We start from the raw sequence: 22,485 nt of genomic DNA on the forward strand, positions 1-22,485 counted from the left end.
AAATGCAACCAACTTCTAAGACTGAACTTAGGAGGTGTGGAAAAATATCCCTACAGATTTCTTTGAAAAACTGAAAGTCTTTCGAAAAAGAATAGAAGCTGTAATAAAGGGTGGACACACTAAATGCAGATAAATATATATTATTTTTAGTTGTTGAGGCTTCTGCGTAATTATATGTTGAATATCTATTTTCTGCTTTTTTTTTCTTCCCTGATGCAAATTAAATAAATCACAACACTGTAGAAATATATAAACTATATGGCAAAAAGTATGTGGACAACCCTCCTAATTATTGAGATCATGTGTGTCAGCCACACCCACTGCTAACCGATGTATAAAATTAAGCACATAGCCAGGTAACCTCCATACACAAACACTGCAGTAGAGTGGGTCATACTGAACAGTTCAGTGACTTTAAACTCGGCACTGTCACAGGACCCTGTCTTTCGCTGCAGTGAACGCCACAGTGAATGTAAAGTGAACATCTGTGTGTTTTTCTAAAATGTATACTTTATTTGAACAAAGGTACAAAAAAAAAAAACAACAACGGTCAGTATTTACAATACTTGCATGACTGCAGTCGCTCTCTTTGGTCTCACTGGTGGCTTAAATGTAAATAGAAAAGAAACAAGAAATGGATCCTGGCATACAAAGCATCAACATACAGACACAAGAGAAGAATATCACATTTTTAATGCCTGCAAGAGCAAACCTTCAGTAGCAGGTATATTTTTTGGAGAAACCAACCGTGCCTAACCTTTAACAATATAAATAGAACACAAAAATAACAAAACTTTAGCAATATTTACAGCTTTAAAGCATTCACACTAGATTAGTTTCAATTCCGCTGCACAAGAACGGTAAATAATTGGACACAAAGGATTAGGTGATATTTCGTACCGCTACTGTGGCGTGGTTCTAAACAGATCTACAGTTTTGCAGTTTTAACTTATAAGTATTCACATTAGGTACTTAAACAAAGTCTCAAGTAAACAGGAAGGTTACATAGTTCACACATCAAATTATTTTGGCCTTCAAGTCCGCAAGTTCAGACTAGCAGTGAATTACAAATTTGACACATAGTGGCATCACGGGTGGCTTTAACATTTGCTGAGCAAGAGAAACCAGCAGTTGCCATTATTGTGATTTCAGATTCGGAACTAACATCAAGCCTGTTTACTGCGGTCTGAGTCCATATACCCATCTAAAAGTGGAGTGGGAAGCTGAACCAGTAAAACTTGAGTTTTCCAAAAAAACAAACAAAAAAAAACCCAACATATAAGGACATAGTATGTATATGGTTCCATATTCAGCTCTTCAAGTCTTGTTCTATCTCGTAAAGTAGGGATGCACAATGATATCAGAATCATATCTAGATATGATGGCATATATAGAGGCAGATATTTGCCTCAAAAAATACTGGCATCAAACAGATGTTTCAATTTGACTGGTATTTAAAACACATACTTGAGAGGCTACTGTGATACAGTATCTTTTACTCATTTTATATTTTTGCATTTGTAACCTCTGTGTCATTTTTTTCTGTAATGGTAATCTAGGTGGATTTCTGTTTATTTATCTGTATTGCCAGATATGTACATGGGGGCATCTGCAATTCCCATATCTGTGCATCCCTAAATAATGAATCCAGATTCAAGACTGCCCAAACATCCAACACAGAGCATTAAACATTTACATTAATCCTGATTACTGTCTTGTTATCTACATGTAATTTCCTTTATTCAGAATTCAGAATTTAGTTTTATCAGGTAGCCTATAGTTTTAAAGTCCCATGAAAATGCAGATACATGCCCTCTACATGCACTTATTTTAACTTCCAAGAAGTTTTATTTTGTAATCAACATAATCAATACCTATCAAGACAGAACTGAAACTTAACCAAGTGCTCAACAGACTGCAAAAAAACCAAAAAAAAACAGAACTGTTAACAGTAGACGTTATTTAGATAGTACGTGTGATCTGACAAAAATGAGTAAAGCATAGAAAAGAACAGGAAAAACTCAGCAATCTAACTTATTCCAAAATTCAAACAGAGTCACAGTTTAAAGGCTATTTTTCTTACACATGAGGTAAATTGGGCTAAACAAATGGAATCTGCTTTTAATAAACAATCAAAAATAGGAACAGCAACATAATTAACATGTAACATACACAGGTTTTCAAACAGGTACATTATACAGGAAATCCTCAGTGCAGAAGATTCACAACTATACAACAAACATCATTTATAAGGTCTTCCTCTTGGCAGGAGGACAGAGACATACATTATAGACATCGGTTCAGACAATGGTCCATCAGCCAAATGCGATGGCCTACTATCAGCTTTCCGCACATTTGTGCTGATTGTAATACAGTTTGCTACAATACTGCCTCCTCTCCTGAAAAACAAAGACATTACTTCAAAAAAGATTCCACAAGAGCAACAAATGGATTACATGAAACTAACATGTATTCAGAAAAGCCTTTCTCACCCTGAAAGGATCCTTTGGTTTTACACCTCTGCTTTTTGACTCTGATTTTCCTCCAGCTTTTTGCTTTCCTCCAGTGTGCCGTCCTCTTTTTCTCCAGTTTTCCATGTGCCTTGCCTAATCAGAAGGCATAGGTTAGGTTACCCGATAAACCCCTCATGCTAAATACAGACAATACCACCACATTGAAATTATTCTATTTCTGTTCTAAATGAAAGGCTTAAATGTTAGCTATAATGGTACCTGGTTCTCTTCATGTATATCCAGTAAATCAGACCAATAGCCACAGCCGCCAGGATCACGCCTATGATGACCCCCACTGCCACTCGAGTCTGGTCAGTAGAGTCCTCTGCACATGAAACGTGGACGAACATGGTAAATTATTAGCTAGAGCAATATAAGTTTATAGGGCCATGAAAAACTCCAGAATGAAGGCTGATAGAGGTGTTATCCATCAACAAGCAAACAACCATGCAGATATTGTGGACAAATATTAAAACAATGAATATAAAACATTGATGGTTAAAACCGGTTCTGTCAGGATGCTGGGCAGATCAGCGTCCGCTCTTAAAGTACTCCGCATTTCTCAAGACTCAGAATACTGCTTGAACTCAAATAATATTCAAAGCACAAAATGGTATTGTACATTTCTAATATACTATTCTATCAAACAACTACACTATGTGCCCAAAAGCGTACAGACAGTGATTCTAATTAGTAAATGTAAGGTGCACCCACTGCTGACAAGTGTTCAACTGTGCACTCACAGCTTGTATAATCTCCACAGAAAAGCATTGTCAACAGAATAGAATGCTGTGGAGCAGCTGCACGTAAACCTAAGGGCCCAATGCCAAGCGTCAGCTAGAGGAGTATAAAGCCCCCAGAATTATGCGGCGGAGCAGTGGAACTGTACTCTCTGGAGTGATGGAGCACCAGTACCTTTGAGATGAGTTGGAGTGGCAGAACTAATCATCCAACATCAGTACCTGACTTCACTAATGCCCTGGGGGCTGAATGTAATCAAATCCTCACAGCAATATTCCTACATCTAGTGTCCCAGAAGAGTACAGATTGTTACTGCAGCAAACTTAGAAGACATGTTGGACGAGCGGAGTCTACAAACGTTTCGGTATATAGCGTATCTAAGCCCTCTAAACTTATTATAGTTAGAACTGGAAGACGACAACTTGTAGAGTACACATTTGTTGCTGTTTCACAGGAAAATAATCACAAAACCTCTTGAACTCACCTCGCTTGTCCATTGTCACCTCCTCATATACTGCAATCAGATACAAGATCATACGATTTGGGTGTGTTTTTAAAATATTTGAGTTCAAATGCAAATTGTTCATCAATTAGTGAAAGTGAAAATGTTTGTGGAATACTACTGTTCTACTGAAACCCACTATCAATCAATTCCCCTTGATTAAAAATACCCCGGAGATAGTGAATACAGTACTAAAGCGTGCAAGACTGCTCAACTAGCATATACTCTAAAAGCTAAAGCCCCAATCAGGAATTGCTGAAACAGTGCCACCCCAAAAGCAGAGAGTACAATAAACTAGACCTTTTGTTTGAAAGCTTCTGTTATCGGAGTACCAAAGGCTCGTGTGGCAGTTGCAGCGCTTGCTGAACAGGGCACTACAGCTTTTCAAAGCATGCAAAGTGGACAGCATGTGTTCAGAGAAAGAGTCCAGCATCCCGACAAACCAAGAAAAGAAAAGAAAAAGAAAGTGAGAAACTCAAATGGCCATGGATGGATCCAAAAAGATGTCAAACAGAGGCTGTTGTGAAGACCAGTACCAGAATGCACTTTCTGCTGGCGGCTGACTGGAAGAAAGACCTATTTTATTGCTGTCATCTTCTCTCTCAACTTGTAACTTTTCAGGAGAAGGTGAACACCCTAAAACACTTTAATGTCAAAAGTTTGGACACACTTAACTGAATTTTCCTTTTTTTGTAATGTTAAAGATACTTTATTCTAGAGATTGTTGCTTATAAGCAAATGTATAAACAGTGAAGTTGATGCCTGTGCACAAAATTGTTTCCAAAACAAAAATGTTACATTTAAATTTAAAAAATGAAAATACAGTATTGTGGAAAAGTCTTAGGCACCTTAAAACTACTTTTTCATTCACAATGTATCTTAGCAGCAAGTGTTTTTTACTTGTATAAACACTACGTAACAGAATAAATGTGAACAAACGTTAATGCAGTAAGAATTTCTTGCTGTCAAAAGAGTAGTTGGCAGGGTGATTAGAAGTAGTTGTGAGCTGGTTCCAGATTTATCCTCAATGCCCCATCTCATGGATTTGTTCTGATTCAAATTAATAAAGCATTGATTATCCATAATATTTAAATGAGCATTTTTCAAATGGACCCAACAAAGTTTTGTTAAGTAAAAACAAGGTCTCAGCAGGAAAAGTGCTTCTCATGAAGCTTCTTGACAGAACACAAAGAGCATGTAAAGCTGTGTCAAGGCATGCTTTCTGGAAGAATCTAAAACAGAATTAATACTGTTTGCCACTGCTTTAATACTGTTTGGCCACTGAATAACTCCATATGTGTAATTTCACAATTATTCTAAAACGAGGAAAAGTGAGGAATGGCCCTCTATGAGTAGCCTTATGTCCAAACTTTTGACTGGTGTTGTATGTTAATGTAATAAGATTTTATTCTGGATGATTTCTGTTGGTCCTTTGATCATGAAACATTCACATTATGTAAAGGGCAGCTAACATTTTCAAATTGTAAAAAAAAAACAACAGAAAAAAATTGACTTACAAGGTTTTGAGATATGACAGCAATAATTTCAGTTTGTTAAGATTCCTCTTATAGCATTTATCCATCCACGACTATTTGAGAGTCGTATTAAGAACGAACCCGGGAAAAGAGTGCAAGTGCTTTGAGATGTGAAAGGTCCATGAAGCTGTGGAGGAGGACTATACTTACGAGTCGACACGTCAAGGCTCTTTGAGGCTTGGCCTAGATCATTATAAACTGTGCAGTTGACTGTGAGATTGACTGTTGGAATGATGGTGATTCTGTGTGTGATCCTCCCTTCCACATACGGAGTCTCAGTAGCCTGCAATTACAATGTATAGCATGCATTAACTCGTTCAGTACTAAGAGTTAACCCTGTGGTTAGGCTAGTCTTATAATATAGCACATCATTCTTGCACAGTAATACCAATAACAAACAAATGTTAACTGTCACTAGTTAATGCACCATACAGAGTCACACAAATACTGTCACCAAAAACTTAATCTGGCCCTTGTTTTGCAAAACACAGCTGTGATTTCACTGAGCACCACACGAGGGCAGCATAGTACCAATGTGCTACTCTACTGACACTAAATTCACCACTAACACATTCCATTGTCCACCTACCCCTCCCAACACCGATAGAGAAACTAAAGCCCTTTGTATTTGAAATAGATAAGTATGGTTATGTGCTATTATCTGTGCAACAAGACTACTTTGCTCAGACTGCAGCCATTAGTCTAATGCCACAGTATTACAGGGCCTATTAAAAAAGGATGTCTTAAGCCCAGCCGTTCTGCTAAGCGTCACACTGGGCTCATTGTCTTCCTCTGCTCTTTGCATAGGTACTAGACGAGCCAAGATTGTCTGGGTAATGTTCGCTATGACCACATCAATAACAAAGTAATGTCTTGATAAGAATTGATTATGTTGTGATGTCTGAAATAAGACTTTTTGGGACTATGCTCATGACATTTGCTCTGAAATATGCTTATTTTGTCTCAAACAAAATGTGCTCCTTATCTTTGAATATTTCAGTGTCAGAGAGAGATGCTATAAACCTGAGCAGGGACATTCTGTAGCACTAAAAGCGAACACTTTCTGAATGCTCCCTGCAACATATCAATCTTATTTAGAATCCTCTGACTTCAGTGCAGCCTCTAATAAAAAGAAGGCTCACAGAATCTTTTATAAGGTCAAAGCCACATATTGACAAAAGTGGCAGCAGACAGCAGGGTGTGTGGAGTGTTATCGAGTTCACCCTCACATTAGTGCCATTAATGCTCCACTGCACGGTGGGTTTGGGCGAGCCTTCAGCCTCGCAGCTCAGAACCTTGAAATTGCCGTCATTACTGCGCTGCTTGGTCAGCTTGTTGATCACTGGGGCACCTGCAACAAGACCCAACATCCACAAGAATGTGAGACCAGGAGCTTTGCACAGCACATGAGAGGAACTCATTATTACAGATGAAGAGGCACAATCTAAAAAAAACTTTACTTAATGTCCCAGGAAACCCAGTAAAATATTTGTACAATACTAAAATTGAGTGTCTTATCAAACATTCAGCAAAGATGCAATGAGAAGAATAAACAAGATAGAAATATGATAAAACAATGCTTATCACTCCCAGCTTGCTATCCCACTGAAGCAGAACTAACCACACAATAGCACTTGTGGGAACCATTGAGTGAAATGGGCACTACATATGCAGGTGGTGTTGTAGACCCACAGCTCGCTAAAAACATTCTATAGCTTTTATGCAGTGGCGTCTTAAAGAAGGTTCAGACACAGTTTACTGCTTGATGTACATCCAGAGAATGCACACAAAGAATGGTGGCATGGCTGACTGGACAGATAACAGAAAAACAAAGGCAAACAAATGTACAGAATGCTGGCATGACCGGTTGGGCAAATTAACAGACAGACTACAGGCAGACAAACTGATAGATGAGCCACCTGATTAGCTCAGTTATGCTTGCTAGGTTAGCTTATGGTCGTTTGTTTGCGTTTGGGCGCTTGAACAGAGAAAAAGACTGACGAAACAGTTTTGTAGATAAGACAAACCACCTCAGCCTTGTGATTGATCAAAGTAATGCTTACACAAGCTATGCCCAAGATTAGCAACAGTTACCCAAGATTAGGACCCAGGTTTAATTGAAAAAGGAGACTGGGTAAAATACATTGGTCATTTATTGAACACTAAAAGTTATTCAGAGGGCATACTCTGCACTTGTATATTGTGTGCCCGCAAGAGCAACATTAACCACTTACAAAGAAAACACCGTTTTAGGTTCCTTAGGGGTTTAAATAACATTTTTATTTCAATGTGACACAGACTAGCATAATAGGGTTAAAATGTTAATATTAGAATAATAGCAAGGCTCACTTACCTTGAACTATCAGTTCAAATGAGGCTTTTCTGATGATTCCTGCCATAGAAACCACACACTCGTACACTCCAGAATCTGAGTACTTCAGTTTGTCAAACTTTGGTGGAGCATTCAGTTTGGCATTGTTCTAAAGCAGAGTTTCAGTCGTTAGGAAATGCAAAACCTCAAAGTTGAGCACAATTTTGAATACAGTAGATTCTGGAAATCTATGGTTCATTTTACCTTTGACCAGGAGACTTGTGGAACTCCAACCGCATTGACCATTAATGTTGCCTCAAAGCTCTCATCTAAATGTTTAACAATCCTTCCTCTTGTTAGGTTGACGTCCAGATCTACAGCAAAAGATAAAAAAAACTTTGCTGTCATTAAATACTACTTGCTACATCCACATTCAACATCTTGTCCATTCATAACAATTCTCTGATTCCTTCAGTTAAGAAAATTATGACAAAATGATGACTTACACATAACTGTGATATTCGCAGAGTTTGCAATTGTATCATTGTCCACCAGGGAGCACTTGTATTCTCCCGTACTGGCCCGCGTGACACTGGTCAGCGTGTAGGTGTCTGAATTCTCTACTTTCACCTTTTTCCCCTGGAAAGACATAGGAATGTTTAGCAGGTCTCATCAGGGTCAGCAGAGAGCTCACCTTGCCTCTGGCAGTAGAAAAGCACTATATGATACTGAAGGAGTGAGCTGAAACCTCAGTACGAAGAGCCAGAGGTGTTTTCAGGCTGGTTTACCTTGATGTGGAAGCTATAGCTGGAGGGAGGTGGATTCCCATCAGCTTTACATTTCAAGGTCACATTGTCTCCCTCCTTGATCGGGTCTGCAGAAACGACCTGAAGGCTGACCTTCTCAGTGGGGTCTGTGGAGAGGAGAGGTGTGAAACTGGAGGGGGTAACTCAAAATGGAAGGCCATAGAAGGCACGAGGCTGAACAGATAAGGGCACTTCAGGGATCCTCATAATGTGAGAGGCTCTTAATCTCAAGAGAGAAGGTTTTTGGTGCGCTCCAGGGGTGAGGAGAGCTTTTGAGAGTAGCGATAGTGCCAATTCCCTCATAATCACGCCCTGAGGCTCCCAACAAAGCCCCATTCAACTTTCAATAGCCCTGCTCCACATCTGTTTGAATGCATTTCAGCCAGCCAGTAAATTCTGATAAGAGTTATCTGCATAGAAACCTCAAGTGGAAAAGGACCCACTCTGAATTACCCAAAACATTGTACTTAATTGGCACAATCAGTTTATTCACACTGATGCTACATATGTATATTCCTAGGTAAGTGTATATTATTACCATTATCAAAAAGACATGTTAAACAGGTTCAGTCCAGGAGAAAGACTTACAGTTAATGACAAAGATCACAGGAGCAGACACTAGGTCTGAAGCCAGGCTCTTATGCTGGACAGCACAGGCAAACTTAGCATTCAGGTCTTCCTTCACAGCAGCATACTCAAGTTTGGAAGATGTAGACGAGAGGCCGGTCGTTTTCTCTGTCTGCACAGTTGTGGTGATCTTGATCACTGAAATCACAGTATATTTATATATTGGCATGATAATAGAACTAACTCTATTTTGTATTTGTTAATTAATTTTTTTATTTACATCCTGTGAGGACCTCAAGATGAATGAACCATTAGAAAAGGCTCAAATGTCCTTGGAGTAAAATCTTGTTACATTGATTCACAATGTAAATAACACGGGTTTGTTAAATCAGCGATTGTATATTTCTCAGGATCCAGCTGTCAGTTCAACTTCAAGCTGCAAGGCTTCATACCTTTCTCATCAGCTACAAGTGGAATGTTGTTCTTGAACCATGTGATGTTAGCTGCAGGGTTGGCATCTTTAGTTGAACACTCTCCCAGCTGTAAAAATACAAGCAGAAGTGCTTAAAACATGTAATCAGAGTGCTTCAAACACATAATCTATAATAGTTTGTCAGAAAACTGTAACAGCAATACTACTTCAGAGAGCACATTTTTAAACAAAAGAACATTGCTTTAACTTTTTAAATTCTTACTTTTAATAACATAGAAGGACACAAAGTTTTTCAAAAATTGTGATTCCTTTGTATACGATCCCTAACCTAGAATAACCACATCCCACAAGACTATGTCTTTAAACACCACAGTGGTCATCAGGTCAATAACCCACAGAAGTGCTTTAATCAGCACTTGTGACCTCTCAAGTACAGGTTAATACAAAACATGGACCTAACATAATCATGGCCATTCTAAAGAAAGACTGCCCTTCTAAACCATGAAGCTGTCAATAAAATAGTACCCATGTATCTCACAATAGAAGGGTGGATTCATAATTATTGAGCCTGTGTGTTTGTAGCCATGTTGAATGATAGTGCTTCAGGCACTACCCCTCATACAGGGGTAAAGAAAAGAGCATTCAGTCAAAAGGATGATTCAAAGCCAACAATCAAAGGGGAATTGCAGGTTCACCATTTTAGACGAATTTTAAGTGGAGGGATTCTTTCAACACTGCTGTCCTGTTAGACTCTGCCACCTTTATTTCAACCTGAAATGTTTTTGTTCTACTGTTTTTTGGAAAGAAGCCACAATCAAACGAGAAAAAAGTCTTCTAAGTCTTCTTTGTAGATAGAAACCTTTGAGATTTATTAAAGTATATCTGTACAAACACCCAATAAGCAATGCAGATGAACAGAGAAAAACTCATTGTGTGTTTCTCACCACATTAGTGCAGTTCCTTGAAATATTATCAACAAAAATAACACATACTGTTGTTAGCTTTCCCATTTCCATTTTTGTGGCTTGATTGGTGATCATGGGAGCAGAGGGTGCCTCTATAGAAAAAGAACACAATGTTGGGATGCAGTTATATAAATGAACATAAATATACATTTACTTCAGCATATGGCTTACTGTTTGGTGTTAAAACAGCATACTTACTTTCAATTTTCACTTGAACAGGGTACTCAAATATGTCTGAGCCTATGACCACCATACAAGTGAAAATCTTCTGATCAGATAGTTTTGCTTGGGCAATGCGCAGACTGAGGTCCTTTGTAAGGCTTACTCTGCCAAAGTAATCCACATCTGAGGAGGCTGTGGCATTATGAGCCCCTGATTTCACCAGCAAGTCACCAGTGCTGCTGTCTGCTTTGGTCTGTGGAAAAGAATTCAACTTTTATTTTGCACGTGCTTGTGATCTAGAATATATTTATAAGAACTTCATATTTGCACTGTATAGTTGGAGAAAGTCACAACTAAGTACACAATAACTGGCTCCTACTTTTTTCTTTTGGCTTCATTAAGGAGGCAGACTATTAATTGGCATTAAACTTACATATTTCCATTTGGTTATGAAGATGTCCTCTGCCTTGGCATCCCCTTTGTTGCAAGGCACCTCAACAGTCTCCCCATACTGGCCAAATATGGTTTGAAGTCCACTCACTGGAGTAAATAAATAACAAAGACTAGTTAGGAACACTGAAAAATGAGAATCTCAGAGATTTCCAGATGAGGGACACTGAATGGAGCTCATGTGGCACAGAAGCAACTACATTACTCTAACGATATATAAGTTATTTATTAAAGTGTGATAATTAAAAGATGAAGAGATTATTCGCAAGTAGATAGCACAAGGGTTGAATGTGTCCCATAAAATTTGAATGCAATTTGGATCATGGTAAATGACCACACCTGGTTGTCAGGCAAAGCAGCAAAAAGTTTGCATATTCAAAGAAAGCTGAATGCAATAATGGTTTTAAAATGGGTATCAGACTAAGCTTTTTCCACATAAACAGCAAGAAAGTGCTGTGGCTAAATGCAACAAATCTTATGGTGTTGCAAAGATAGTTACATCATTTAGATGATCAAATGTCTGAAGTTTGACAAAGAGCCAGGCTGAATAATAAGCAGAAATAGGACAGGTATGGAAAAACAACCTGTCCTCCCCACAGAGAGAGATCTACACAATCACAGGGGAAATCAGACCTACTTCTTTTTCTTCCTTCCTCAATACCACTTTCTTCTGGAGATGAACATATAAGCCCTATGTTATTAAGCACTGAAAGTGGCTGTTGTAGAGTGAAATGTCCACAAAGATAAAACAGCAAATAACGTCCAGAGACCATGAAGCGTATGAGGACAACAGAAGCCATAGTACAATATTCGAGGACGGTCAAGCCACCTCAGTGGCGGAAATGAAAAGACAAAAACTTCAGAGGTTTAGGAAGTAAAGGTCAGTGAATGTCTTAAAATTCCAAGTTATGACAGCAGATGCACTATAAAACTTATGCTGAGTCATGGGTTTATTTTAAATTGTTTAAATGGTTAAATCATTTGAGTTGTCCCAAAATTGGAGTATTTTGGTTTTTTTAGTGCACATTACATCACATGATCTTTCATGTAAAATTTAGCTAACTACATTTTAAATATTAGTAGGTTTACAAGTTATGCATCTCTTAATCATACGCTTAATCATATGAAACATGAATATTTAAAATGTGCTTATGTGTATTTTTATACATTGATTACATTTCCTGAAACATTCAGGTATGCGTTGGAGATTCAGCACAACCAGTTCAACAGGTATGTCACACAACATACATCGCTATCTGTCGGAAACTGTTGATGGATGACTATTGCACATATACATGACCATATACTTGTATGTCTCACACACAGGACACACAAATGAATGGCACATACTTTGGACAGTATAAACCAACACACAGTCTAATAAACTAAAATTTGTTCTAAGTTTCCAAATACAATCGTTTCACAGTTGCCGAAATTACATGTTTACATGTCATTGCTTGAGGAAGCATACAGATGTAACCAAACCCTATAGAGATTGTAGGTCTGGTTCATCCTGTCAGTGATTGGGGATTTTTAAATTCAGAGATCTATCCGAAAATATGCAAACATGCTCCCCTCTCCATCCTTCAACAGTCTAAGAGACCTCTGTGCAGTGACTGTCTTTCTGTTGTGTGGAAATTCCTGACTGTGGTTTTAATTTCAATTTTTTTTTTCTTTTTTACATTTTTATCTCACATAGTAAAAAATACAAACATTCTAGGGCAAAACACTTTTTTCACTAACCAGTGTCTTATAAGTTATTCTTGGTGAACTGCCCCTTAACTCTTGTCCACCTCTATTTGTGCAAGGTGAAACTGGATCATGGACCATGAAACCAGCTTATACAGTTTGTAGCCTTTGCAAAGTGCATTTTTATCCAAAAGCACAAAACATGCCTGAACATCTGTTGCCAAATTCAAGAAGGATTCATTGCCCTGTTAACACATGGAATCACCTGTAATTCCCGCCTGCTGAACACACCTGACCTGTGCAGACTTGTTTCAAGACAGGTCTTAGTTCATGTATATGCTATACAACAAAAGCAGCTTACGACAGTCTTTGACTTTCTCTTGTATGCTTTACCAGCTAAGCCTAAGTTTCTTTCATTAGCAAATGATTATTTCTAATATCATTTCAACAATTTAATAAAGGATCAATAAATCAGTAGTACAATAAAGGTAGTTACATTTAGCACACACTGCATAAAATGTCAACGTAAAAGATATCCACATTTCATCACCTCTGAAGATTAAAAATGAGGTCAACGTATTACGAATCACATAAAAGTACACCTGAAGCGATTATCTTCTCTGAGCTAATTAAAGTCATAGATGCGATAAACTGAATAACTGAAAAGCTGATCCAACTTTTCCTTTTTTCGCTGTGTTCAAAGTGGCCATGGTTTGTTTGGATTGGTGTAGAGTGACGATAAAATGGGCAGAAGAGAACCTGTCGGAGCAGAATTGCTAGGCAACGGCTGTCTATTACCTACATGCGTTTATAATAGTCTTTCTGTTCCCTGGATGCCACAGGCAGCGATGCCCTAAAAGACCTGCTCTCCATCTAATCCCACTCAACAAACAAAGCACTCCATAACACCTACATTAGAGAAGAGAATGAACTCCAGATGAACACACAGACAGGGCAAGAAAAAGACAAGAAAGGGAACGCTTCGTCAAGGCTGACAACTGTGCACCAAATGAAGTAAACAAATGACTGTGATGCCCTCCTCCCTTTGTGCTTCATTTGGAAATTTCACACAAACAATAACAGTGCTTTACACAGGATTCTCAACTACTCATATGCAAAATAAAATATCAAAGCCCTTAACTAGTGCCACGATGTGAATGACACATTAAATCACCTCAGTGCTCCACAACACGTAGCAATATTTCATTAGGTAGGGACATTACATCGCCATTTAAATATCTCATGCTGGATTTTGCTGCTTCAGTGATTTATTGCAACAATGGATGATCTCATAAAGCTGAAGTTTCCAATTTTGACTAATTAAATATTTAAGGAAACAATTAGTTATTTGGATATTGATTAATAAATACATTAAATAATAATTTTTCAATAATGGAAACTGCTAGGCTGTAATAGACGGCCTTCCACAGGAAGGAACTGCTTTTAGGAAAAGACCGGATGTTCACTAACCATTAACCAGAGGGAGCATGAGACAGAACGATATCGCTGCGTGTATGTGTCTGTCTCAAATAAAGAGAGGTCAGATTCATTACAAGGTGCCACCATTTTCAACAGCCGACAGACAGCCCAGGAATTGATTTTGAGCCCACATTACTTCCCCAAATGTCCTCCTCTATTCAATCCAGCAAGCAAGTGCCATTAAAGCTCCTTAAAAATGCCATAAATTAAGCCAGCGAACATCCATGATGGGCTAGTGCTTCAAAAACAAAAGTCAGTGGGCAGGTTGAGGGGTAAGTGCACTCCAGAATCACATCCATTAAGTTCTAAATTATGGATTTGATGGGAGGGGCCCCGGGGGGCCTTAAAGGGTGTCTGAAAATGACAGGCCCATCATGGCGAACCCCAAGCCCAACCCCAAAGATCCAGCAACATCTCCTATAAACGAGCAGCCATTAAAGCAAATACAGAGAACCATTAACAAAATATAGCCAAGAAGCTTCCGTCAGTGTCCATTATCCTGTAATGCAATTTACAAGCTTCAGGTTATAACAGTGTCTACATTCTACTGTCTAGAGAAAATGTTCTGATTACCTCATTCTGCCAGTTATACACTGCAATAGGCAGCTTTATAGCTTTACTCACATTTTGATCTCAGATTAAACACAGTGAGCTATAATTACATCAGCATTTAATTTAGCCTGTAGCTATTTCTTATCCATTGTGTAATAATTTTCAACAGTATAATCATTTGTAATAGGGATAAACTGATATGGGACTTTTAGGCAGATGCTGATATGTGATGCTAATACATAAACTAAAACATAAAATTGAAACTAAATCTACCTTGATTAGCACTACAGAGAAACACAAAATGTATTTCTAGAGTATTAAATATGGAATAAAATGAATACAATGCAGACATTTTAGCATAGTAGCCTAGAGTCGCCTAAACGTTCTGCATTACAATAAATATGTCATCAAATATCAGTTTGAAATATTGTTCAAATTCAAACAGCTGTCCACTGCCAATAATTTTTTAAGGCAATTATCTGTCGGAACCAATGTGATTCTGAAATTATCAAATAAATGACCCCTTTTTTAATTAGGATTTTAAGGATTAGGATTTGTATACCTCCTCAGAAAACCTTGGCTTGAAATGTCAACCATTTAAGTTACAGCTATTGACAATTTAGCGACTTACCGAATATTCCAAGCATCAAAGTTCTCCTGTTGCCAACAGGGGCCTATCCTCAACAACCACTGCATCAGACAGCAAGGTGTTTTTCGCAAAGATTATGGCTGCTTCTTTATCTACCATGGATGCCTGCAGGCTGAGCAAATTTGAATTCCAGACCCTTTGTGTTCATAATATCAGCACAGGAAACAAGGAGGGGGCAGCTGCCGATCAGCAGCACTGGTGCCAAAACATGAAGGTCAGCTAACTTGTTTTGAGGGTTCAATAAGCCTTTTCTCTGGGATCAGCTTTGCAAACCTTTCATGAGAAAGCTGCAAAGGGCAGCAGTGTGAAAAAATAAACTGCCATTAGCTGCACAAACAAAAGCTGTGCAAATATCGATCTCCAAGAGATCTCCGGTGGGTGGGACAAACAACACATATGAAAGTCTTATGCAAAATGACGACGAAACAGTGGCATTCATAACACTGTCTTTTGTATGCTATCACTAACATTAACCTCTTCATATCTCATTCAGTTCTTAACGATTCCTTCACTATGAAGTAAGTTAGATACACAACCAAGCATGTTTCTGTTTGTAGGCTGTGCTACTGAAACCATGAGAGAGGATCCTGTTCACATTTCTGTGTGGTTTAAGGCCTGTCCAGAGCCAGACCTGCTAGAGGGGTCAAGCAGGTCTTAAGCTGCACCATGATCTGGCCTGCCTGAGGGATTCTGCCTGCAGAGCAGCATGTAAAAACAGCTAGAATGTTAATGCACTGCAGCTTACATGGTTCTTAGGCTGTCAATTCTCAAGTGTTCACTTAAAAAAAACATCTCAAAGAGCAATTTTAAGAGGCTCTGTTTGAAAGTTAGGCAATTCTTTAATGGGTTTACTTCTTTCACTTCCAGACATGTAGCAGCAGACACAAATCTACTAGTGTCAACACAAACACCACAATGGCCTAGTTTACAATATTGTAAATGAATAACTTTTTACAGCTGACCCTTTGCACCATTTATGCAACTAGGGAATACCCTTTTCAGTCTCTTGTACTCTTTGGTCCATAGAAGTTAACAGACAAGAGACATGACGGGAAAAGGCGGGGAGCGACTTTCAAACACTCTGTCAGGTACGAGGGGCCATACACCTGGAACAGGTGTGCTTGCTGCAAACCACAGAGACAACTTGTGCTGGCTTGCATGCTCAAAGCAATGACACATCAAAGTTGCTCCAAATGAAAGCTTGACCCACCTGCACCCTATTCCCCCCCTTCCTGGCCAACCTCAAAGAATCAATGTTCTAGATTTAGGGGTTCCGAAGTGCTAGCCCATACAGTAGATCAGTGTTGATCCTCCATTGAAACCACGACACTGGAATCACAGATAGCAGATCCAGACAGCAGGAACACACACAGTGGTTAAACTAACAGAGCACAGGACTACAGAGAGCCAGGTGGCAGGGTGTCCGCTGTGGATGATTAACCCTTGCAAGCCAAGAGTTCTTACTTTGGTTTTTTTTTGCTCAAATGTAATTACAAAATTGCTACTTTAATAAATAGCAAAATATACAATTAATTACACTTACATTTGATTAACAGTTTCAAGTCTGCACTGACTTTTTTCCATTTGTTTTCCACCTGTTTTAACAAATAAAAAAGCTTGGCAAAAATGTAAAGTATGGCTTTTCTTTCTGCAAAACAAATTCAAATGATATCTCCTCTTCAAAATATCTTCTTTTAACAAATGTTATTGATTGAAAGCTCAGAATTCACACAATTTCTATGCTTCTTTCAGTGAACTGTGAGGAGAAATAATCAATACTGAATTGCACTATGTTTTTGTTACAGCTGACAATAACTTTCACATCTATGGGTTAACAGAGCACGGGATTGTGGCCAGCAGTGCTGTGGCAAACTACACTCCTAGAGAACAGACAATTACGACACCTGTCCTTTGCGATTACTGCCAGTGCTGTGAACTGAGCTTTAGTGGCGAAAGGGTGACAAATGAACATTTGCCTGTTAAACTGAAACAAGCTTTTTTGGGAATTAGCTGGGCTAGTTAAAAAACAGTGACACCTAAATAAGTTTAGGGAGAATTCAAGTCCCTTAATTGACTTGAGTCTCTAATTTGTTCGCCTTATTTCTTTCAGTCTGAGAACACTAGATGAAAAAGTTTTTCCTGAATTTATTCAGGTACTCACACTCACAAAAGAGCAACACCAGGCTGGTATGATTGCACTGGGCAAATGGAAAACTTCCAATAGGACCAGAGTGCACGTATATGTAAGAAAAGCAGGGGTTGGGAAAAGATGCTATGTTGGTCAGAGCACAAAAGCTCCATTTGCACATCAGTGTCAGAAAAAGATAAACTGAAAAAGGTGAACTGCACAACATCGCAGCTCTGGTCTATGACACATGCTCACAAAAGAAGTCCCCCCCTTACTTCACATAGATACACTGACAGATCACAGATAATGAACTAAGCTGTATTAGATGCACATGCTCAAATGTAGGGTACCACGAGCTAGAATCAGCCTGCTCTGAAGACTGCTATTTTCAGCCTTGCAATAGGCTCTTAAAACGAAAGCACAGTGCCAAGGGTCACTCTAATGCATTTAAATTACACAGATAAAAAGAACTTCTGTATGTTTGTATAAATCCTGTTTCTAAACCACAGCAGGTTATTCGGGGAATTGCTGCTATGAAATAAAGGCTCTGTAGCTGAGGTGAAGTACATATAGCCCTATGCAGCACTATTGTATTCAGTGAAAAACTGCAGTGCATGACCCAAGGCAAACTTGTCATGAATAGACCTCCAGCTATGGCTAAAAACTACTTGCCTACCCAGTTAAGAACCGGCTCACAAAGTCAATTCAGAACAATGATGCTAGAAATAAATTTAATAATACAGATGACTTGTATATCAAGTTTGCAAAAAACACTAACTATATACAAAATAAATTCAGTCACAAGTGACATTTACATTTCATACAACTAACACTGACACTAATGTTGGATAGCTAATGTTAGATTGGTATTTGTAACATGATAGCTTATTGTTAGACAAGTACTGTTCTTTCCAAAAAAATGAATTAGTAAAAAAAATTAAAATTTTCTGGCAGCCTTAAGACTACTTTAGGGGGCAGTCAATCTCAGCATTTACCAGAGCAGTCGGTTTCATATCCTGAATCCTGACACACCCTTTCAATGACACAGTGCAGTTTCTTTGTCTGACCTCAGCTGGCAGATGTTAAGCTATTGTAGGAACACAACAAAATAAAGTCATTTGCTGCCAGCATGGAAGACAAAAGGCTTCTGTAAAGCTCTCTACCGTGCTCCTTCACAATGAACCAAAGGTGGTCCCACTGAGCAGGTGCTTAGAGGATGAGGCCAAATTACTGTAAACTGAAATGGTCAAATCTACATAATTATTCCAGCCACCTCCACTTCACACAGACAGAAGAGAATTGTACCTCAGAATATCTCTTTCAGAATGAATGCAGTGTGCAGCTGTAAGAGCCGAAGCCATTCATATGAGACCCAAGGTCTTTTCTTCAGAGACACGAGCTGGGGTGTGAAATAAAAAATGCAGAGCAGATAACGCCTTCCCAGCGGGGGTGTATACAGTTGCGTTTAATTACAACAAGAGAAGACTCCCTTGGAGATGTCACAATCATACATGCATCGGTAAAGAAAAACCCGCCCAACAATGCAGACTGCAGGGGCCTGCGGAAGTTCTTGGGGTTACTGCATAACAAAAAGGGGAGCAAAAACCTGCCCCATTGTCTGGCTTTGGGGTGGGACATGAGGAGCAGTGAAAGTTTGAGAAACCCGAAGGCACCTTCATGCATTTCAATGGCAGGCATTCCTGCATGACAAGAGCGCTGCTGCTAAGAACACATCCCTGTCCCTCTCACCCTGTCGTAAAGCAACGTGCCCCCTCCCTTTCTAACGCAAGACAATTGTTCTCTTGTTTTGCCTGATAACAGATAAAGTGCTTCTTATGAATAGCGGTGCTGCTGGAAAGAACACAGAGATATTGCAGGTGGGCGGGGGGGTTGGGGCGGCGTACTCTGAAGACTTGAGGAGAGGGAAGTGTACAATCATATCAGTGTTTGGAGCCACTAAGGGAAACACAATGTTATGTATTTATATTTTTTATTTTTCTGAATCTTACCCTTTTATCCCTTGTGGGGCAAATATTCAAAATTGATGAAGTGCTACAGTTTTGAGTTCAAAAAATGCACCACAGTTGCGGTTCAGAAAGTATTGCTTACTGCCATGGGGCAAAACAAAACCACTCATTTAAAAATCACTTTGAAAGTCTCACAGGCATTTTCCAGTTCTGCACAAGAGCAAAACTGCTACACACGGTACGAAAAAGGGCTCTCACCAAGAAATTTGCTTAAATATAAATATGATTAAAATGCAGGTTTTTATTTTTTGTTTTTATTTTGCATACATAGGCCAAAATCACTTGAGGAAGATGGACTGAAATGCACAAAAGAAGTGATGAACCTTGGCATGCTAGCGTTTTATCACAGTTACAGAATAAAGGAAATCTGCAGCTGCGAGCTAGAAAGTTGGATCCTGCACATTCACAGTGAAAAATGACAGACTGCTGAATGCAGCTCTACAAAGAGACTATGGAACAGAATGCTGAACTGCTTTGCAAGGATGACGTGAGAGTTAAAAAACTCAGTAAAGCTGACAGTGTAATCTGGGGACAATCTTGTGGAAACTTTAAAGTGATATGTTGACAAACGAATTTGGGTCTGTGTCGCTGGCAGTGAAATTCAGCTGCGCATTTCTGAAAAGGCCTGATGTCTACATGGTGACAATAAACACGCCAAAGGACGTGCAAACAGGCCATCTTTCTCAGCAGGCTTCAAATTAAGCACGTCAGGAGAATCCCACCGGCTAAACGAGTACTACCAGGTGTGACTCTGCCAGTGGTGTGTGTCCTGAGGGGTTGGGGGGAGGGGACATGAGGTGACGCTGCACTAAGAACAAAAAACAGATGTCTCACTCAGGACTATTTGCTGTGGCCCCATTTTTTGGCCTCTGAATCCTATCTGGTCTGGCAGGAGTCACAAGTTTTAGTAGATATGCTACTAAGAGAGCAACAAATATTCAGAAAATATCTCCGCTACCCATTTAACACTCCGAACCTAATCATGTAATTTTGGTAGAATTTAAAGCCCTTTTAGCTCTAATACTAAATCATGCTTATCAGATAAGTTAAAATCCTCTGAACCTGTAGACTCCAGCTGTAGGAGCTGCAGACTACAGAGCTGAGACAAGCCAGACAAAGGGCAAAAAAGTCACATGGAATGCCACATAGTTGCAGAACAGCTTGTCAATCATTCAGCACAAGACACCCTCCTGAAATAGACCAGGACTGCATGATGTGGACACTACAGGATATTACAACTGCTATTATACTGCTACATATAACGACTGCAAAACGACTTACAATAATATTAGATAAATATCTAGATAGTATAATAGTAGTATAATATATACAAAAAACCTATCTACAAGCATATATACAACTAGAAATATACAAAAATATGCAATAAGATCTATTAGAAATGACTGCACTACTTTTACCAAAATAATTTACCTTTTTTAAATTACATGAATACCTTGTTTCATCCAAACACCCACAGAAAGACTCGTCTGGAACTGTGATTAGTCAGGATGCTCACAGTACACATTAAAAAACGCAGTGATTGATCAGGGGGCTTATTTGCATATCGTACCTTCTGCGGTATCAGTATTACAAAGAGCAATGTCACGATAACGGTTAACAAACGATATACACTGGGCAGTCCCGAAACAGACACGTTCTTGAAAAAATAACTGACTGAAATAGCGATGAGCTGCAATGCATCTATCCAGGCCTGGCCAAATGGGCCTTCATGACTCTCCTTGAAGCCATATGGCTGTCCTGTGTGCAACGGTGCTCTTGATACTCTTTCTGATACGTACTAGATAATGTGTAATTAATATGTAATACTGATGATGATATTGATGATGAAGAATTGAATCTTTAGGCTATGAAGGCTACATTCACATTCAAAAGTGAGGGAGGGAAACCAACGCCTCAATTGTCCACACTGACTCCCCCCCTCCACACACACACACACACACACACACTCTTTCTCTCTCACTCGTACACACACACACACTCCTACAAAGAGTTATCTTAAAAAGACTGATACAGAAATGCAGCCACGTCCTCTTTAGCAAATACAAATGCAAACTTTCCATCAGCGTTTAGAAAACCTACATGTCCACATTCCGGATCAACAAACGGTTGAGGCAGACGGTTTCTGTTAATCTTATCTGTCCGCCGTTCACTGGAACCTCTTTAGATAACATTAGAACTCATCAAGACTTCCTGGTGAGACTCTTTTGACTTTTTCATTCATACGAAACCCAGTTCAAACTGATTTGTGATATTTTCACTCACCTGTACGGCCTACTTTAGTCAGTCTATTAACACTGAGGCAGTTTCAGACTGTTACACTGAGAAAGTCCACATTAAACTGGCAGTGAGTGAGAGACCCTCACCGCAGCGGACCGTCAGTCCCCCGTTATTGTTCACCCTGCTGTGTGTGGACCGACTGTGAAAACGCTAACAGTTAACCTACAGACGCTGCTAACAGGAGAGCAGATAAAGCGTTAGCCTGTTCAGAAATGTAAAGCACAGTGAGCTCACCTCGCTCCAGGAGGGACACGATGAGCAGGGCGCTCGCAGAAAACACCGTCAAGCGCATCCTCGGAGAGTTTAAGATAAAAGCTTCTCTCTGAAACAAAACCTGAGAAATCCAAGTTTCCTGAAGTTTCGGTTACAGGACTAACGGCCGCCGAGCTCGGAGCACCGCGTGCGTCAGCGAATTCAAACTTCAGGAACCGTTGAGCACGTGCGCGTGATAGCTGCAGAAGTGATGAGTGTGGTTGTTGCCCGAGCGCACCTCTGCACGCGCGCGCGCGCGCCTATAGGCTTCGAAGCTCCGCCCCCGCCCCGCCCTCACTCACTCGCCCGTTTCCAGAACAAGCTGCTCGTTTCGCTCGATGTTCTCAGCGTTTAAAACGAGATATCAATTTATCTCAATTTGACGAAGAATGATGAAACTGGAATTCTGCAGAACGTGTTTTGTCC

General features: G+C 39.4%; 1 protein-coding gene across 4 annotated transcripts; it reads right to left on the bottom strand.

Moving 5' to 3' along the window:
• Positions 1-676: 676 nt before the first annotated feature.
• alcamb (activated leukocyte cell adhesion molecule b) lies at positions 677-22,283 on the bottom strand. Of its 4 annotated transcripts, none has more exons than XM_036560324.1 (16): positions 22,042-22,283; positions 10,969-11,075; positions 10,572-10,788; positions 10,401-10,465; positions 9,428-9,515; positions 8,997-9,173; positions 8,391-8,515; positions 8,109-8,241; positions 7,867-7,976; positions 7,645-7,771; positions 6,521-6,642; positions 5,442-5,574; positions 3,739-3,768; positions 2,733-2,838; positions 2,493-2,606; positions 677-2,399 (listed from the first exon to the last, which is right to left on the bottom strand). In XM_036560324.1, exons 1-15 carry the CDS (start codon positions 22,097-22,099, stop codon positions 2,513-2,515), a joined length of 1,692 nt encoding a protein of 563 aa, XP_036416217.1. In that variant the 5' UTR covers positions 22,100-22,283; the 3' UTR covers positions 677-2,399; positions 2,493-2,512. The 4 variants fall into 4 exon arrangements, with proteins under 4 accessions (XP_036416217.1, XP_036416242.1, XP_036416233.1 ...); XM_036560349.1 differs by lacking the exon at positions 22,042-22,283 and adding an exon at positions 16,565-16,726; XM_036560340.1 differs by lacking the exon at positions 22,042-22,283 and adding an exon at positions 15,337-15,481.
• Between the last annotated feature and the right edge of the window lie 202 nt (positions 22,284-22,485).

This window comes from Colossoma macropomum, unplaced genomic scaffold, assembly GCF_904425465.1.
Source record: "Colossoma macropomum unplaced genomic scaffold, Colossoma_macropomum, whole genome shotgun sequence".
Lineage (NCBI taxonomy): Eukaryota > Metazoa > Chordata > Actinopteri > Characiformes > Serrasalmidae > Colossoma > Colossoma macropomum.